We start from the raw sequence: 18,335 nt of genomic DNA on the forward strand, positions 1-18,335 counted from the left end.
ATCTTTGCCTTCAGGGGTGCATACAATTCCAACACAAAATCTATTGCAACCAAAAACCAACACCACGGAAAAGAATATGATAGTCAAACACATCTGAAAAGAATGATCAATGCAGATGCTGAAATTATTCACGCAAAGTCTCAACAGAATCTGCTAACACTCAAGTTACAGTGCCAGATCATCTCCGATCATTCATGAAATGAGATCACATACAGTAAAAACCACCTAGTCTCACAGTTGCCAAGCTTGAATAATATTGCAATGTGACACATACAGCATTCTTCCCATTGGAATTGTGCATGGTGTTTACCTTGTGGAAGCTCCCATGGAAAACTCGCTTCACTTGCTCCTCATTAAACGTGACTCTCTGGATCTCTCCCCGCGTGTCCTTGTTGTAGAACGTGATTGTTTTGCTGGAAGCTGAAAAGAAGAAAGTCTCTGGTGAGTCCCTGACAGGGACACATGTTGGCGTACAGAGGCAAGATGTAAAGCAAGGACGAGGACGGAATAATAAAGGCCATTGTGAGGGATCACAAAACATGCATTCAACATTCACCAAGTGTCCGCTTATAAAAGACACAATAGTCAAAATAAAAACCAAAACAAAGGAGTGAACTGAATCACTCTTCACACCTTTGGGACTGCCCGTCTATGTACAGCGGTCCAAATAAAACAAAACGTCTGAATATGAAGATGAAACAAAATGGGGAAAATGGGAAAGAAACCCCGGGAGGGAGGTAGAAAGGGATCGAAGAGGAATGAAGCATTTCACAGCTGTGCAGATGTTGGGTCAGGGACAGCCGAGGCCCACATTGAGAGAGGGGGGGACTTACGGTTGAGGGTGACCCCGACCTCTGGGTTATTGCTGCTGTCGGAAATCTGCCAGATATCAAAGGCTTCAGTGGCGGTGTCAGGAAGGAGGCGGAAGAGCAGGATGATGGTGTAGGATGGGGGAAGACCGTCCGGATGAATCTCCCTGTTAGCACAGAGAACAAATATGTACACGTGTGATGGGAAGTGGGTCAGAGCTCTGGTTCCCCAAACAGTGGCTTGGGACTAGAGGTGGAAAATAACATTGATTCTCAGGTTAATCATTAATTATTAATCGATTCACAAATTATATATATATATATATATATATATATATATATAATTATATATTATTATTTGATATTATTAAAAAATACTTGTTTATCTTTTTCTGTTTTCTGCAATTGTTTGCGTTGTGAAATACAACCTGAGAATTAATTAAAAAAACTTGATAAAAAAAAAAAAAGATCAGGGCTGTATAGCAGGGATCTAATTAGGCTACGCTGCCACCTCACCATAATCCCAAAACACATTTGTGAATGTTAATTTGGATAAATTCAAGAATGTAATTCAAGAATGTAATTGCATAAACCCAAGAAGATAACGGTTGCAGGGCGAAGAGTCAAGTTTGCAGCACAAGACACATTTCAAGTCCATGTGAGTTAGTGCTGGAGAGATGCAACAATGCTTGCAATGCAACAGTAAGACTATACAACCTTCCTGACAGGATGTAGACTGTAGAACCTGTAAATGGTTGCCAGTTCTTCCTTGGCCTCGTTAAAAATCACCCGCATACTGAAAGTATTTTCTGTCCCCTCTCTTCCTCTAGCGAAGTGTTTCCATTTGTTGAGCATTAAGTCAATGATTGTTAGGCCATGCACCCCGACTACATTCATTATAAACAAATTAACAAAGCATGCTAAAGATCCTTGAATAGTTGAGTGGTTCAACTATTGCCTAAGGGCATTTTAATGGGGCCGTATAAAGACCCAGAGTGCTCGACCTGGGGGCGATTCCCTTGCTCCCATTAAGACTGTTGGGCCAGGTCACCCAGGCAGGGGAGTGTTTAACTCTCAGAATCTTTTTTTTTTTTTTTACCAACACCTCATACTACACAAGCTGAAACAACAAACATTGGCTGGCGTGTGGGTTTAAGGCCGCAGGGCACTGGGGATGGAGGTTGTAGAACATTATGAATTATGATGATGATGGGCTGGCCAAGACTATAGTGCAGTGAGAAAGAGAGAGAGACAGAGAGAGAGAGAGAGAGAGAGAGAGAGAGAGAGAGAGGGGAAGAGAAGAGGCCAAGGACTTGGGAACATGCAAAGAGACATAGAGGCACGCATGGTCATGAATGGATCACCATGAATATGGGCATAAAACCACACTCGTGCACAGATGGGCACAGACATCCATCAGCAGAGGTGTACAGGAATATGAAACCAGCAAATACATCCTCAAATGATCTCTCACTTGTGCAGACAAGCATGCATGTACTTGCTAATGCATGCGTACACCCTTTCCTTATCTTCTTATCATTGGTCCTCACTAATGCTCATTATACTGTAAGATGGCACCCTTTTCATCTCTTCGCTCTGCATGTGAGTTCAGAAAGCTGCCTACCGATGACATGATTGATGGGGATTCCAAGCTAATGGGAACTATAGCCTTTCTCTTCCTAGAAGCCTTTTTATTGTTAGGTTTTTTTAAGATAGAAGTCTCATTTGAAATGACAGAGGAAGTAATCGGTAGGTACTAGGTAGGTAGATTTCTGAACTGTCCACAGCCCACCCTGAGACAAACAGCAAATAGACACAAATGGCACCGTCTTATTATAGAGCATTAGTGAGGACCAATTATGTAAAGGTAGACAATGGATTAAGTGCTGATTTAAGCCTCAAACCAGGTAGAAATAGCCAATTGTTGCCTGGCCACGCGCAAGCGACGCAGTATGAGCTTGAAGATCAGCCATTTATGACGCTGCGACACCGGCATGTAGAAAGGTGTGGCTCGTACTTGGTGGGCTGGTTGATGAAGGAGTTCTTGTGCAGCCGGTAGGCGATGTAGCTGTTGAACGAGCCCGTTTCCATGGAGACGCCGCTCATGCCGCCATACGTCTTGTCCGTGATGTTGAAAGCATCCAGCATTCTGAAGCCTGATGGGTGTCAGCAACATGTCAACACAGGGGATTAGATTGCACGCCACGTGATGGGACAAAATGAAACGGTGGGCAGTGAACATACAGCCACTTCGAATGTTATCAACCGATAATCACCAGTACGTTCTTATCTGGACCATGCGATGCAGGCAGTGTGGACATTCCTACATTTAAGGTTAAGACTGATATGAGGTTAGGGGACTTACGTGTCCGGTTAAGACTGATATGAGGTTGGGGGACTTACGTGGCCGGTTAAGACTGGTATGAGGTTAGGGGACGTGGCCGGTTAAGACTGATATGAGGTTAGGGGACTTACATGGCCGGTTAAGACTGGTATGAGGTTAGGGGACTTACGTGGCCGGTTAAAACACAGGTCAGGGTTAGGGTTACGGTTAGTAAAGGTCGGACAACGTGACCAATGCATACTCACCAGGCGTTGTGAATCCGTTCATGTAGATCAGCGGGCAGGCTGGAAAAGGGAGCAGACAAGTTGTAATCGGTGGTGGGAAAGGTACTCGCATGTTTTACTTAAGTAAAAGTATCAATACTGCAATATAGAAATACCGATACAAAAAGTACAATAGTGTTGGCATCAAAATGTACTTAAAGTACCACATTTTTAATGTACAGGTATAATTAAAAATATGTTGAAAATAACAATCTACAAGCTCACAATGCATCACGATGCAACGCATTGTGAGCTTGTAGATCGGCTATTTTCAAACGGCCGAAATGTATATAGGGCTAAAGTGGTTATTGTATGTTTTGTAATAATAAAAGTAACTAGTAAATTAGGGTTTCAAATACATGTAGTGGAGTAAAAGTACAATATGTGCCTCTGAGATGTAGTGGAGTAGAAGTAAATGTATTGGAAATGGGAAATACTAGTAAAAGTAAAGTACAAATATGTGTAGTTACAATGTGTGTGAAATAGAAGTTAGCAGCAAGTGTGTGCATGAGTGTATATAGTCAGTGTGACTAATCTCTCTCAACACACTTCCTTTGGCAGTAAATTGAGGTCAAAGCGATTTGACATGGAAAGAGAACTACTCCAAGTTATTCAAAAGATCCAAGGGAAGATGGGAGTTACAGTATATGGACAGGGATGAAAATAAACAACTGGAAAATTACAAAGAATAACTCCATTCTTTAGGAGAATAAGGTTTGGGGTTTTGCTTAATTTCCTCTTCCCATTAATTTTGTTAAGCACTTCAGTGTGGCATTTAATCTCCTTACTGGAAGTGGCCGTTTCGCATATGAAGGTGATCAGGTTATCCTGGATCTTGTCGAAGGACTCGAAATCGTCCACCACGAAAACGTGCCTCTCGCTGGGTTTGCTGCCGATGCTTCGGAGCTCTGTGGTGTCCACGTCCGCCACACCCACTACGAACACACTGTAGCCTAGGAGGCAACGCATACACACAAACAAACAGACACGCACACACAGATAGATACAAGACAGCTTCCGTTAGTCAAAGACCGCTGCATTATCACATTTGATGTGGCCAAGAAAAAGTTGTGTTTGGGAGTGTAACTAATTAAAAACAGCCCGGTTGCATTTATATACAAATTACAAAACAATAAAATTGTTAAGGTACTGCATATATTAAAGTAGCTTAGTAGCCTATTCAAAAGTACAACTTACAAAGTAATAATTAATTGCATTTTTATAGCGCTTCTCCAAGTGGTCAAAGCACTTTACAATGGTTCATTCATTCATACATTGGTAGCGGTAGGTGAAGCAGCGAACAGTCGACACCAGCGTCCTCACTTCCCACATTCACACACCAATGGTGGCAAGCTAGCACTGACCAACTCATTGGAGGCAATGTAGGGTTCAGTGTCTTACAAATATAGGGACACTTCAATGTGGACAGGAGGAGCTGGGATTCGAACCACCAACCCACGAATCATTGGACGACCCGTTGAATTGGACTACCTCCTGAAGCCACAGCCGCCACAACCACAGCCGCCCTAGATTTTCTTTATTTAACAATGCACTCTGTATTGAATTTAGCTACCCCATCCTACGTACCTTGGTGCTGCAGTTTCTCAGCGGCCTTCTTGGTCTCGTCCTGGGAGCGTCCGTCTGTGACCACCACCAGCACTTTGGGAACGTTCCTCCTCATGCCGCCTTCCGACGTGAACAGCTTATCGTTTATGTGCTTCAGCGCCACGCCTAGAAAGAGACACCACTGGATTCAACCAAACTCTTCTGCATAGACTTCCTACTAGCTGCAAACGATAAGAGCCATGGGACTCGAACGCCCAGTCACACGTGCAAGCAACTGAACCCACATGTCTACTGCTGAGCTAAGATGATTGTTAACCCATTCTGAACGGGCACCCATTTTGGTGTTAGCATCATGTTATGCTTTAGCTATTGAAAAATCGCAGATCTACAAGCTCATATCGCGCCACCGAGTGGCGCGATACGAGCTTGTAGCTCTGCTATTTTTGAATAATCGAAGAACGACTGACATTTTTAGAATCTGATCTCAGGTCAGAATGGGTTAATCAGACCAGTGTGTGTCCGGTGGAAACCTCGTATGAATCTGATCTCAGGTCAGAATGGGTTAATAGAGCACCGAAGTGTGATGTCAATATCGGTAGAGGGCTCAAATCCACGGGTTCATGTACTTTTTATTTGCATTTTAATCCCCATAGGGGGATTTTAGATCGCCTCATATAAGAACTGTGTCATCCCGGCCATTTCACTCATATGGATATGAAGAATCAACTGACTGAGAGAAAGCGCTATTGTTACTGCTACTGAATTAGTTACATATATGAGTGACTGACTGTCGCAAACGATACAGAGACACCTCCCTGACAATAACGCTGTGACAGCTTGTTTATTTTTGGACCACAAGGCTTATATGAAACGATTTAAAGATGAACCCATGTTATTCTCCATAGAGAAATGACTTCCGTGAACCAGGGGATGAGCGAGTGACGTCAGGACTTTGGCGCTTTATTGCAGATTTATTATTGGAATCTTATACCTGTCCTTTTATGCCCATGTTTTAGGCATGCTGTGTTTTTACCTGATGTTTGCTATTTGTTATGTCAGACTTATCTCTTTTTTAATTGTGAATTATTATTTGAACACTATCCCGGCTGTGAAGCACTTTGAACTATTATGATGTACTGTGTACCTGTCTTGGTGTTTCCTCCTCTGTATTTGACCATCTGCAGAGCAGACAGCACTGTGCCCTTGTTCTGGTAGCTGTTCAGCTTGAACTCAGTCTTAGCCTCGTCGCTGTACTGCACAAATGCAATCTGTCACCAGAAGACGAAAGATGAATTAGCCACCGTCAATCTGCCGTATCCATTTTGGGCATGGCATCATAAGCAAAAATATTCAAAAACAACGTTCAAAAGAATTTCAGCGATAGCCTATCTACAAGCTTGTAGATAGGCTAATAATTGGGCTTGACAAAAGAGTGGAGCATGAGAATAGCCGATGAATGAAACTCCAGCATAAATGACAAAAAAAAAGAAAAGTTTGAAAATAATAATAGTCTGTTCCCATGTTGTTGCAATCTTCAAAAAACAAAACAAATGGTCCAAAAAACTGTCCGAATGAATATCCAGAGATACTTCAGAGATATAAATAATAATAATAAATTAATAATGAATTTTATAGCGCTTTTCCAAATGCTCAAAGCGCTTTGCTTTGTTCATTCATTCATAGATTTGGAGGTGAATCGGCGAACAGTCGACTCCAGCATCCTCACTTCCCACATTCACACACCAATAGTGGCAAGCTAGCGCCAGCAGACTCATTGGAGGCAATGGAGGGTTCAGTGTCTTGCCCAAGGACACTTCAACATGTAGACAGGAGGAGCCGGGATTCAAACCGCCGACCCACGGGTAATTGGAAGACGTGCTCTGCCACAGTCGCCCAAGAAGGTGGACTTACCTGCATGCCTTTATTGCTGATGACATCGAAGGCTCCGGTCATGCTGAAGACAAACTGGATCACCTTGAGGAAGCTGTCATCTCCGATACTCCAGGAACCGTCGATGAGGAACACCAAGTCTGCCTTGGCGCCCTTGCACACTGAGGGAAGCAAAATAACTGGGTCAGTAACGAAGCGTCTGGGCTGATGACCACACCTCTTATTTCCACATTTTAACTTGTTGTTGTTTACTAGCTGCTGTGTACTAGCACAGCTGGTCAATGTTCTCTCTGCTGTGCTTTCACGCCCACTTGCTGTAGTTGAGACCTATGTTTCTCATTGGCTGTACTGACAACCTATCGTCCCGATTGGCTGCCTCGTCTCTAGGCAACCACACACTTTTTGCCTCTAGCCGACGTCTCAGCCATGGATATAAGGCAGCAGCTGGTAATTAATTGATGTCATCAATTCTTGTTCGTAAATTAATGCCCTACTTGACAATACTACAGCATCACACGAAAGCATCAAAAGTAGCAGATCCACAAGCACAAAGCGCAGCGCTAAGCGACACGCTTTGAGCTTGTACATCTGCTACTTTTGAAATTTGAATCCTGAAAAGTAACAGTTTTGGATATATGAGGTTGCGTACAATCCGTACGTGCAGTGTTGGGCCGCTAAGTAATATATTACTATAACAGTACTTACTTTCTCCAGTAACAACTAGTGTAATGAATTGCCAAAACTAGCGTTTTGAATTGGCTGATTGGTGACTCCTCCTGTGAGGTTAATTATTGTTCCAATGGAGAGGATTCAGTTCTAGAAGGAGCTGGCTAAACATGTTGTAAGTAACAAGTAAACTAATATCACTTTTTAAGGGACTTAAACTAGGGAGTAACTTAAATTCCAACACTGCGTACGTGGAGCATGCTAGCATCTTGCAGCATCTTACCATCCAGGGCAGGAGGGATGGTGGCTGGAGGAGGAGGCGTAGGAGGCTCCGTGGGGGCCTCAGTGGGTTTGACCACTGCAACACAAAATACATTACATGAACATAACATACAGCTGAAGGCAGCAGCACGGTCTGATGCAGTGCTTTTACATATTTGGTGTGCAAGGCACAACGATGAGAAAGTCGTCTTAACTGATGTGTACAAAATGACCTCAAGCTTCACAATTATGCTATTTACAGTAGTGATAGCAATGATCAAGTCACGCGAAGAGCTACAAGATCACTCATGCTCTTGAATCCTGCGTCTATTTACGTGTCTCTGCAGTCTGCAGTAGTCTAGCAGTCTATAAGACGGTCGGTCGGTCTGTATGTGTCCGTCTGTGTGTCTGGAGCAAATCTCGCATACCGCTGGACTGATCAGCCAATAATCGTAATGTGCACACCGTCAGTATTAAGCCACAGAATTGCCTCCACTCATTTTCTTTTTGGAACATTTAATGTAATTGTATAATGGGAGCCAAAGAGTGATGCCTCGATGAGGCAGAAACCGTGGCCACATGTCATCATACTGTAGATGCTTCATACAGGACTACCAGGCCGGCCACATGCAGGGCGTCCCAGATCCACATTGGAGCCATTTCCCATGTGGATATTATTAGATTTGTATGCAACACCATTCATCAACAGACAAAGAGGGGGATTTCCCTTACACGTGCGCTCCTTGATGCTGACTCCGGGTCCCTCCAGGTTGGGGGTCTGGGTGTAGACGGTGGCGTTGTAGAGGGCGTCAGGGGTCAGGCCGTCAAAACAGTAGGTGCTCTCGGAACCCCTGACGGTGATCTCCTGAGCTCCGCTGTTAGAGGCTGGGAGAGGACAGGGTTCGGATACAAGAGAAGAGCGCAGAGGAAAACAAAAACAAGGGTAAATCATGAACATAACACTCCAAAGTCCAAACTTTAACGTGTCAAATTATTCAACAGTTCTCAAGCAGACATGCGCTCACATAATAATGGTCTTCATAAGTGCTCTCTTTCTATCTGTAATGGCTACCATATTCACATCCTGCTTCACTCCAATACTATATTATTTTCTTTTTTCCTATCTCTCTCCTGCTTTTTATTTAAAAGTTCTCAGGCAAAGGCAAGTTAAACAAAAACAGATGGACAGGTCGCCAAAATTCAAATGAGGCTCAGGCTATTTGTGGCTACACTTAACAATTTACTTTCATGCTTTCTTGGGAGAACACATAGTGCACTGGTTTTCACATTAGGTCTAGACATGAATAAACAAACAAACAAAAAAATGTTTGGGTAAATTCAAAGTTTCACAGACTATAAGGCTAGAGACAACAAGGCAATAGAATCGGCAGACTCAAAGCTTGTATGGGATGGTTGAACACTTACGGTGAAAGGGGTTGACTTTGAGTCTGTAGGTATAAGATGGTTGAACACTTACGGTCAAAGGGGTTGACTTTGAGTCTGTAGGTATAAGATGGTTGAACACTTACGGTCAAAGGGGTTGACTTTGAGTCTGTAGGAGGTGGCAGCTCTGTGAGGGGCCCAGCGGATGCAGAAGGTGTCGTAGCCGACGTTGTACGTGGTCAGATCCGTCACGTTCAGATACACTGGAAGAGAAACTCACACTTAGCATACAGTATTATATACTTATAGCAGTGGTTCTCAAACTCTTTCATGTCAAGCACTGCCTAAATTGATGTATATATATGTGGCCGCAAACCCCCCCCCCATCTGAAAAGGATTCGTGGCAGGGATGCCCAGATGAGAGGATTTATGTTAAAGAATTCAAAATGTTTTTTTAGTAGCCCATGTTTAAATGGATAAAGTAGTTAAAATGATTTTGAGGCTACAGTACATTAACTACATTTGCTGGGAACCCTCTGGAATATAGCCAATGGAAAATAGAGAATCTACAAGTTGTTAAACTATCCAATGAGAAATGATGGATATCTACAGTACGTACGCGTGGTGCCTTCTCCAATCAGCGGTTCGCTCAGGCCTGAGGGGTATTGGGCCAGCACCTTGACGTCGTACGTGGTTCCAGGCTTCAGGTTGTGCAGCTGGTGGGTGGTGACGTCTCCAACAAGCGCCTCCATGGACTCATCTGAGCCTAATAATAATAAATGAAAATAAACATTATTTATATATAATGATTATAACGAATGATTATAATGAATATATAATAACATTAAAATAGGCCTAATAGCAACAACAAAAAATAGCGGGGAAAAAAGGTTAGCGAATCAGGCACAACAGTGAGTACATGAATAACAACACAGAGATTTAAAAAGTGAAGAGATAGACCTCTATTGGTCTACAGAGGCTTAAAGGACACATACCAAATAAGGCAATATTAAATACTCAATGCGGGGGAATTAACAAAACCAAAGCTATCAGTGGTTCTCAACCTTCAGGCCATGACTCCCAAAATAATCATATTTTAACTTGGGAAAAAAAGTATCATATTTAAACTGGGAACCCTCGACCCAGACTTGGAATTATAGGCACTTGGAATTATAGGAGTTGAGGCATTAAATATAGTTCAACTCGGCTCCACATATACTGTACATATTGGATCTACGCACTGCGAGGCGTTGTTGATTAGTTTTGATGCAGTAATGGTTTCTTTTTGAGCCTTTGAGGTATTATACAAGTCTTTTAAAGTCTTTAAATGATCACTTCACTGTCATCTGGCCTGGGTGGGTCCCGACCCACAGGTTGAGAACCACTGCGCCTAGTTATAACTGCAACCACACTTACTCTTGACTTTTTGGGAACATGAAATCCTTGATAATTGGAGTTTGGAACAAACAAACAGTGCTAAGAACACTCCATCTCCTGCAGAGACATATTGTAGGAACACATGCTGCGTACCTTCAGGTTGGTAGACCAGCTTGTATCCAGTCACTTTGGAGGGGGCAGCGTCCCAGGACACCCTGAAGCGGGTGTACCATTCATCAGACACACGCAGGTTCTGGGGACCCAGCAAGCCCACTGTTTGACAAGAACACATTTGACAAAGAACAGTCAAAACAGGCTTGCGTGATGGCACCAGAGAGAGTGCACATTCTTTCAACCTGAATGAACTGCCAGCATTGGGACTTTTATCACACACATGGGCATGCCTGACGTTAATCACTTTTGGATTATTTATCTTAATCACTTAAAGCCCTTATAAACTCGATAAGCTCACGACTTCGATGCTGACATTGTAGAATGTAGATGATGTTCTTTTTTTTTTTTTCGTAAACATTTTGAATGCCCAAAACAGGGACGGTTGAAAGTAGTTAAAGTGTAATCGAAATCAGTACAACAATATTAATCATGTCAGAGAAAATGGGGACAACAAAAGCCACTTGTGCAAGCTCTACTCTACTACTGCATTGTATAAGGCAGGAATATTCTCTTTGATTCGTGAGGGGAAATCGGTAAGGACACTGGGCGTATTTACGAGTGTGAAATCTCCCCCACTGGAGGACTGCCAGTCCAGAATTCCCTGGCACAGGCTGTAGGTAATGTTGGCCTTCAGGACGAGTCAAGAATTTCCCTATCGTTTCATCCATCCAGGATCATAATCAGCAGTTCAGCCTATTCACATTTTCTGCTGAGCATTCCTCTGTGTGTGTGTGTGTGTGTGTGTGTGTGTGTGTGAGGGTGTGTGTGTGTGTGTGTGTTCCTACGCATTTCTTTCCTTAACCGTTTTCTCCACATAAGCTTTATTGCTTTCACCATACAATTAGCCTCAGCAAAATATGTGTTAAAAAGCAGCTGGCAAGAATGTTCTGTTCCACTGTAGGCTGTGTGTGCGCGCACGAGAGAGCGCGTGTCCCCCCCGTGCGTGTGTCTGTGACCTACAGGTGTGTCCATCTCCTTCCAGTTCTCCTCCTGGTCCATCAGCGTAGATGGCGGTCACTCGGATGTTGTAGGGTGTGTCTGAGTCGAGGTTCTGCAGCACCACGCTGTTTCTGTTCCCCTGCACTGTGGTCTGTTAAGGCACACAAAGACAGTCAACTCATTGAGCCCTTGGGTGACAGTAGTACACATACAGCACCTTCGAGTGCCTCAAAGTGTGCTAGGAGTAATGTACATACATTATCTTTCTTTGCAGAAACCCTTTATCTCCATATTTTAACTTGTTTCGTTTTTTCATAAATGAATGCCCTACTTAATTGATCATAGTAATAATTTGTAGTCACAAAAGTATCAAAAGTAGCAGATCCGCAAGCTCGAAACGCGGCACAAAGCGGCGAGTTTTGAGCTTGTCGATCTGCTACTTTTGCTATTTTGGAATTTTATAAATTCCTTTGATTATCAGACATATGAAGTTTCCACCCGACAGAGACTAATTGTTATTCTTAATAATGTATGTCTTATTGCTGTTATTGCTGCTACAATGCCGAGGAACCAAAACCAAAGAATTGTCCTCTTGTGTACTCGTATATAAGTTGTAATAGTACAAATATAGGATGTTGAATCTATTCACATATACCGTAAATATGATGTATACCGCTCAACAAAAAAGGGAGTGATTGTCACTTCTCATTCAAACAATCATCAACACATAATTGTCCCGCTGTAGCATGGCTGCTTACATGTTCCTCAATGGGGTCGCCGGTGGTTTGGGCGTAGGTGATCTTGTACTGTGTTACGGGACCATCGGCGTGTTCCCAGGTCGCTGACAGAGTACTGGTGGTGGGGTCGTATACGCGCAGGTTCCTAGGGCCACTGCGGGGGACTGGGTGAGGGGAAACAAACATTTAAATGGTGCATAAGAGCCTTGTTGGACGGCTAAGTGGCTCAGTCATCATATCATGGCAACACTGTGAACAGTTCTACAAACTCACTCAATATGAAATATAAAAGGTATTAATAGGCTAGTTGTATTGTTAATATCCATAATTAGGGCTCCTGATCTAAACCCGTTCTCAAGGATTTACTCAAGGTCATTATTTAGGTAGCGCACATGTATTTTGAATGCCTTCGGCAGAGTTCAAATGAACCATTTTAATCTAGATTAATCTAGATTAACTCCAGGATTGCAGTGAAATTAATATAGATTAAAAATAATTAATATATGCCCACCACTAGAGAAAACGTATCCTATAGTATAAAGGGTATGCGCATGCATAAAGTGAGTGGCAAAGTGAGTTTAACGTCATTTAATACAATCAGATAGGACTACCCTCTATCGACATCATCCACTCGTCATGATAATGCCCAAGCTAAAATAAACTTAAAATAACCCCAACCAGATTCTTCCAGGACCAGTCATTAGATACTTTCTGTATCCACCACTGCATGCTGATCTGGGGTCTTATTCGGGTTATTTCAAGTGGGAGTGACTGAACAGTCAACATGTAGGAATGCAAAGCAAAAACCATTACACGGGTGTCATTTAAAGTAGTGCTTTATTTCATCACCGAAAGAAATATTTTATGTAAGATCAGCGTCCCTGCCTCTATTCTGCGTATGCATGTCTGGTCGGTGAGAGTTTTAAAGGAGTAGTTCACCAGAAAAAAATACTTATTTTCTATCAATTACACTTTGATTTCCTGGAGATTGTTTCGTTTTTGCCACATCCCTGAGCCAATAATTTGATCACCGGCAGCGGCGGCGGAGGAGACTTGCTACTGGATACTGATAAAATAACGAATGGCATTTTTATAGCGCTTTTTCCAAGTGCTAAAAGTGCTTTACAATGGTTCATTCATTCATAAATTCAGAGGTGAAGCAGCGAACAGTCAACGGCAGCGTCCTCAATTAACACAGCAATGGTGGCAACCTCGACTCATTGGAGGCAATGTGGGGTTCAGTGTCTTGCCCAAGGACACATTATGAGGAGCCGGGATTCGAACCATCAACCCACGTATCATTGGATGACCTGCTCTACCTCCTGAGCCACATCCGCTCCCCGGGCAGGTGTCGGGGGCGACGTCTCCAGCTCGAATAGTAAAAGATCTCCATGAATTCAAGGCCGTTCATGGGGTGTGTAATAGATAGAAAAATACTTATTTTTTTGTGGGTGAACTACTGCGTTAAGTTTGGAAAAACAAAACCAAAAGCTTTGATGGATGAATAAATGAGTTCTTACGTGTTGTGCCCTCGTCGCTGATGGCGGGACCTTCTCCGTCGGGGTACAGGGCCACCACCCCGATGTTGTAGGGGGTGTCTGGGAGCAGCTGCTGCAGGAAGGCTGTGGTCTGGGTGCCTTCGACTACGACCTATAGCCATACATACAACAGACCCCGGTTAAACAGAAAGTAAACAGTGCCTGGGACTACGACCTATAGCCATACATACAACAGACCCTGGTTAAACAGACCTATAGCCATACATACAACAGACCCTGGTTAAACAGACCTATAGCCATACATACAACAGACCCCGGTTAAACAGACCTATAGCCATACATACAACAGACCCCGGTTAAACAGACCTATAGCCATACATACAACAGACCCCGGTTAAACAGACCTATAGCCATACATACAACAGACCACGGTTAAACAGACCTATAGCCATACATACAACAGACCCCGGTTAAACAGACCTATAGCCATACATACAACAGACCCCGGTTAAACAGACCTATAGCCATACATACAACAGACCCCGGTTAAACAGACCTATAGCCATACATACAACAGACCACAGTTAAACAGACATATAGCCATACATACAACAGACCCCGGTTAAACAGACCTATAGCCATACATACAACAGACCCCGGTTAAACAGAAAGTAAACAATGCCTGGGACTACGACCTATAGCCAATAGCCATACATACAACAGACCTCTCTAATTGTGGAGACTTCTTGTGAAGTTACTTAATGTTCAACAATAATTTAACTCTTTTACAGGTCCATTTGGTTCCATTTTACAGTCTGAAGAGTTAAAAGATCTATAATGGTCCATTTGGTTACCAACTCTCTATCATTTAGCTGAGTACCACCTGGAACCCCCTCAAGGACCACTGCTAGTCCCCGGACCACTGGTTGAGAACCACTGATCTACATCAATGCATGTTACGTAGATGCAGACTTACGTTGTAAGAATAGCATTGGAAAAACAAAAGGTTTAATTCTACTGCAGATCTCTGGTTCTCAACGTGGGGTCAGGAGACCTCCCCCTGCAGGGGTCGTTGAGGCATTTCCAGGGGGTCCCGGCCGGCCATTCCTGGCTAAATGATTGATAGCTACTGTAGGAACCAAGTGGACTCTTAGGCCTAAGGCAGATTCTAAAAACACCTCTAAATCCTGACCTAAGTTTTCTGAAAAACTTCAAATATTTATATAGCAGCATCAATTTCTTTTACATTTTTGAATACTGTACATACTGTACAGAACCCCAAAATGGGTTCCCGGCCTGAGGGGGTAAAACACCAAAAGGGGTTCCTGCCCAGAATGGGTTAAGTGTCTGAAACTCTGTGAGTGAACAAATGGTGCAGTTTCTAGTGCGGTGACACCAGCCCGTCACCATGTGTACAGTCTCAGAGTTGAATGAGCACAGTGTATATCGGGGGTCCCTGGCCAGAGACACAAATCCATAAATCTAATGCATATCGAACTATAGCGTCTTTGACGTTAAAACGTTTGAGAACCAAAAATAAAATAAAGGAAAGATGCTGATGATTCTCTGAGTGAGCAAACGCGACACGAGTCCCCCTACAACACGCACGCACGCACACACACTCACACACTGACACGCTTTCCTTCCCTCTTCGACAGCTGTTTGTGTCGGCACACGCCCTCTAATAGCTCCCACTCAGTCAACGACCACTTTGTGTTGTCAGCACAGAGGAGTGAAAGGGAGAGGGTTTGGGCGCTGCCTTTCATGTGGGGGGTGGAGGGGGGGCGGGTGTCCCGTGGACACGGGGCCTGTATAATAACACAGTCCAACGGCGGTGACAGCTGATTACAGCGGTGACGGGCGGCCTCCTGTTCCAACCTCGACGCACTCCCATCAGTGGGTTAGCGGGCTGTAGACCCCATGAGGTCAGCGCTACCCTGGGGCTCTGTGCTGGTGCCATGCCATGTGTGTGTGTGTGTGTGTGTGTGTGTGTGTGTGTGTGTGTGTCGTGCATGTGCTTGCGTGCGTGTGTGTGTGTGTGTGAGAGAGTGAGGGAAAAATCCCACTGATCCACATGTTCGTCTACTGCAACGTCCTGACTCAGACTCAAACTCAAAGCCTTGTGCGTCTGATGTTAAAGTCGAGCTGGCATCTCCTTGCTGACCTGTCTACACAGTTCAAATCCTGAGTGTTAACCCACGGGTCCATTGGGTTCCATTTGCACACTCACTCTTCGGAGTTACATAACACTCTGGGATTTTACTGTGTGCACCCTTCGCTGGCACGCCAGCGAAACTACAAAGTCCTGTCTAATCTACTCGACTTCTCCTTACATCACTGGCCCCACTTTCCACTGATGCCGATGGACTCGTACAGTATAATCAAAACTTTACTGTATGCGCACTGCAGTAATATAACTCTGTTACGGGGGTAAAAACCCTGAGCCGATATGACATGCTGCTCAGTTAAGCTGGTAATGCACGCTACAAATCTCAGAATGGTGTTAAAATTTGATGGCTCTGACCGACAAAGGCGACATTGCCGGTGACGGGTATCTCTGGCTCCGGCCGTGGAAAATCGCCTAAGCCACCATATAAATGTACAACAAACCATTTCAGAGCGGGCGAGAGTGCCCCTCTCTCCGTCCATAAAATGGAAACTGCATCACTCCATGCGAAGCTGTAATGTGTCTTTGACTCCCAATAACGTGACAAGCTTGACTGGTGCAATATTTGCTGGCAGAGCGCGGAGCCAGTTGGTTTGCCTTGCTGCGACGCCCAGTACAACGTTCAGATGATGTTTATGGATGCACTATAAAGCCCCTTCAGATCCCAGCCCCTGCATGTGGAGTGATACCAGCTATTTAATTAATCGCCACTTTTAATGAGCTCAAAAGTTGTTTAAAATATTATGCTGTTTGTTATTACTAACAATAATTCAAACTGACATTAACTGCACATACACAATTACACATACACAGCATGCACACAAAACACATACAGTACAAAACACTCACATGCTCCATTTGAAGAGCAGGCTGTTATTTCCTTCTTATCTTATCCTTATATCTCATTGTTATCAGTAAGGGCGTAAAAAGGATTATATTCCCATTGTCCAAAAAAAAAGGCCGTCAATGTATTGTAACACTGTGTTGGTTTAACCTGACTCACCCTTAAGGGCTTGACCTGGGATGAGCCTACGACCCCAAGAGGGGATGTGGGTTTTGGTACGTGTGTGTGTGTGTGTGTGTGTGTGTGTGTGTGTGTGTGTGTGTGTGTGTGTGTGTGTGTGTGTGTGTGTGTGTGTGTGTGTGTGTGTGTGTGTGTGTGTGTGTGTGTGTGTGTGTGTGTGTGTGTGTGTAAATTAGAGAGGTTAATTCCTAATCTTTCAATGACAATTATAGTCTTCCCCAGCATCCCCTCTCTTGTGCCTTCATCTGACCCGACTGCATGTTTGCTTTCGTGGGAAAAATAATGGTACTAACTTCTTTTCTTTGCATATCTGCACACCCAAGACGCCGTTTTACCCCTCTATTTGCCATAGGAGAATATGGGTGAACTCACCGACTCAGCGGGCCTGGTACCGGACACAGGGGAGTAGACCACCCGGTATTGCTGGACGGGGCCTGAGGCGGCCTCCCAGCGCACGTTCAGGGTGTTGGTGGTGGGGTTGAACACCTGGATGTTCCTCGCTGGGTTCCGCTCCTCCACTGGAGAGAGAGATTTAGGATTTAGGGTGGGAGATAAAGAGATGGCATGAGATAGGATTTAGGGTGGGAGATAAAGAGATTGGGGCCTGGAGGGAGGGGATATTATAGGATTTAGGGTGGGAGATAAACAGATGGTATGGAGGGAGGGGAGATTAGGATTTAGGGTGGGAGATAAAGAGATGGGGCATGGAGAGAGGCGGACAGTAGATTATTGGGGCAGAAAAGTGAAAAGGTAAAGGAAGTGAAGGGTTAGCGTGGGGAGGGGATCAGGATGAGTTAAGCGTTGGAGGGGGTTTGGGGAGAAAGGAGTGATGACAGGAGGTGTAGACAGAGAAAAGAGTGATGCGATGGAGGGGAAGGGTAAACACCATTAGCACGTGGGGAGTGATGAAGGAGAGAGATAACAACACATAACAAAACAAAAGAGCTTGAAGGAGGGGAGGAAAGAGAGGAGGAGGAGGTTGTTAAAGGGCACCAGTTGGGTCGTATCTTGGGGGCCAGATTTACAAGTGTCTAAATAGCACTCTTGTGAATGTTCCTCCAGTGCTATAGTGACAGTGTCTTTGTCTACTGCTGTGCATGGTCTAGACCAGTGTTTCCCATTTTTTAAGGGTTGTTGTGCATGGGTACATTTATTTTTCCCCTACAAAAACATGCTTATGAAAAATTAAATAAGGTGCAAAAAGTTAAAAAAATTAAAAGAATTTCAGAAATGTTA

General features: G+C 43.9%; 1 protein-coding gene across 3 annotated transcripts in view; it reads right to left on the reverse strand.

Annotated features, from left to right (window-relative positions):
• The window catches only part of col12a1a (collagen, type XII, alpha 1a), an 88,021-nt gene that overhangs the window by 22,623 nt on the left and 47,063 nt on the right, over positions 1-18,335 (reverse strand). For all 3 annotated transcript variants that reach the window (XM_083792575.1, XM_083792574.1, XM_083792576.1), the window contains 17 exons: positions 17,472-17,617; positions 13,930-14,059; positions 12,431-12,573; positions 11,694-11,823; positions 10,713-10,832; positions 9,802-9,948; positions 9,329-9,445; positions 8,532-8,684; positions 7,822-7,896; positions 6,894-7,033; positions 6,127-6,250; positions 5,004-5,147; positions 4,205-4,369; positions 3,399-3,437; positions 2,827-2,965; positions 834-976; positions 311-420 (listed from right to left, as the gene is read on the reverse strand). In XM_083792575.1, coding sequence (XP_083648701.1) covers positions 311-420; positions 834-976; positions 2,827-2,965; positions 3,399-3,437; positions 4,205-4,369; positions 5,004-5,147; positions 6,127-6,250; positions 6,894-7,033; positions 7,822-7,896; positions 8,532-8,684; positions 9,329-9,445; positions 9,802-9,948; positions 10,713-10,832; positions 11,694-11,823; positions 12,431-12,573; positions 13,930-14,059; positions 17,472-17,617 — 2,165 coding nt within the window. The remainder of the gene's footprint in view (positions 1-310; positions 421-833; positions 977-2,826; positions 2,966-3,398; positions 3,438-4,204; positions 4,370-5,003; positions 5,148-6,126; positions 6,251-6,893; positions 7,034-7,821; positions 7,897-8,531; positions 8,685-9,328; positions 9,446-9,801; positions 9,949-10,712; positions 10,833-11,693; positions 11,824-12,430; positions 12,574-13,929; positions 14,060-17,471; positions 17,618-18,335) is intronic.

Source organism: Protomyctophum parallelum, assembly GCF_964188405.1.
Source record: "Protomyctophum parallelum genome assembly, chromosome: 20".
In the NCBI taxonomy this organism is placed as follows: domain Eukaryota; kingdom Metazoa; phylum Chordata; class Actinopteri; order Myctophiformes; family Myctophidae; genus Protomyctophum; species Protomyctophum parallelum.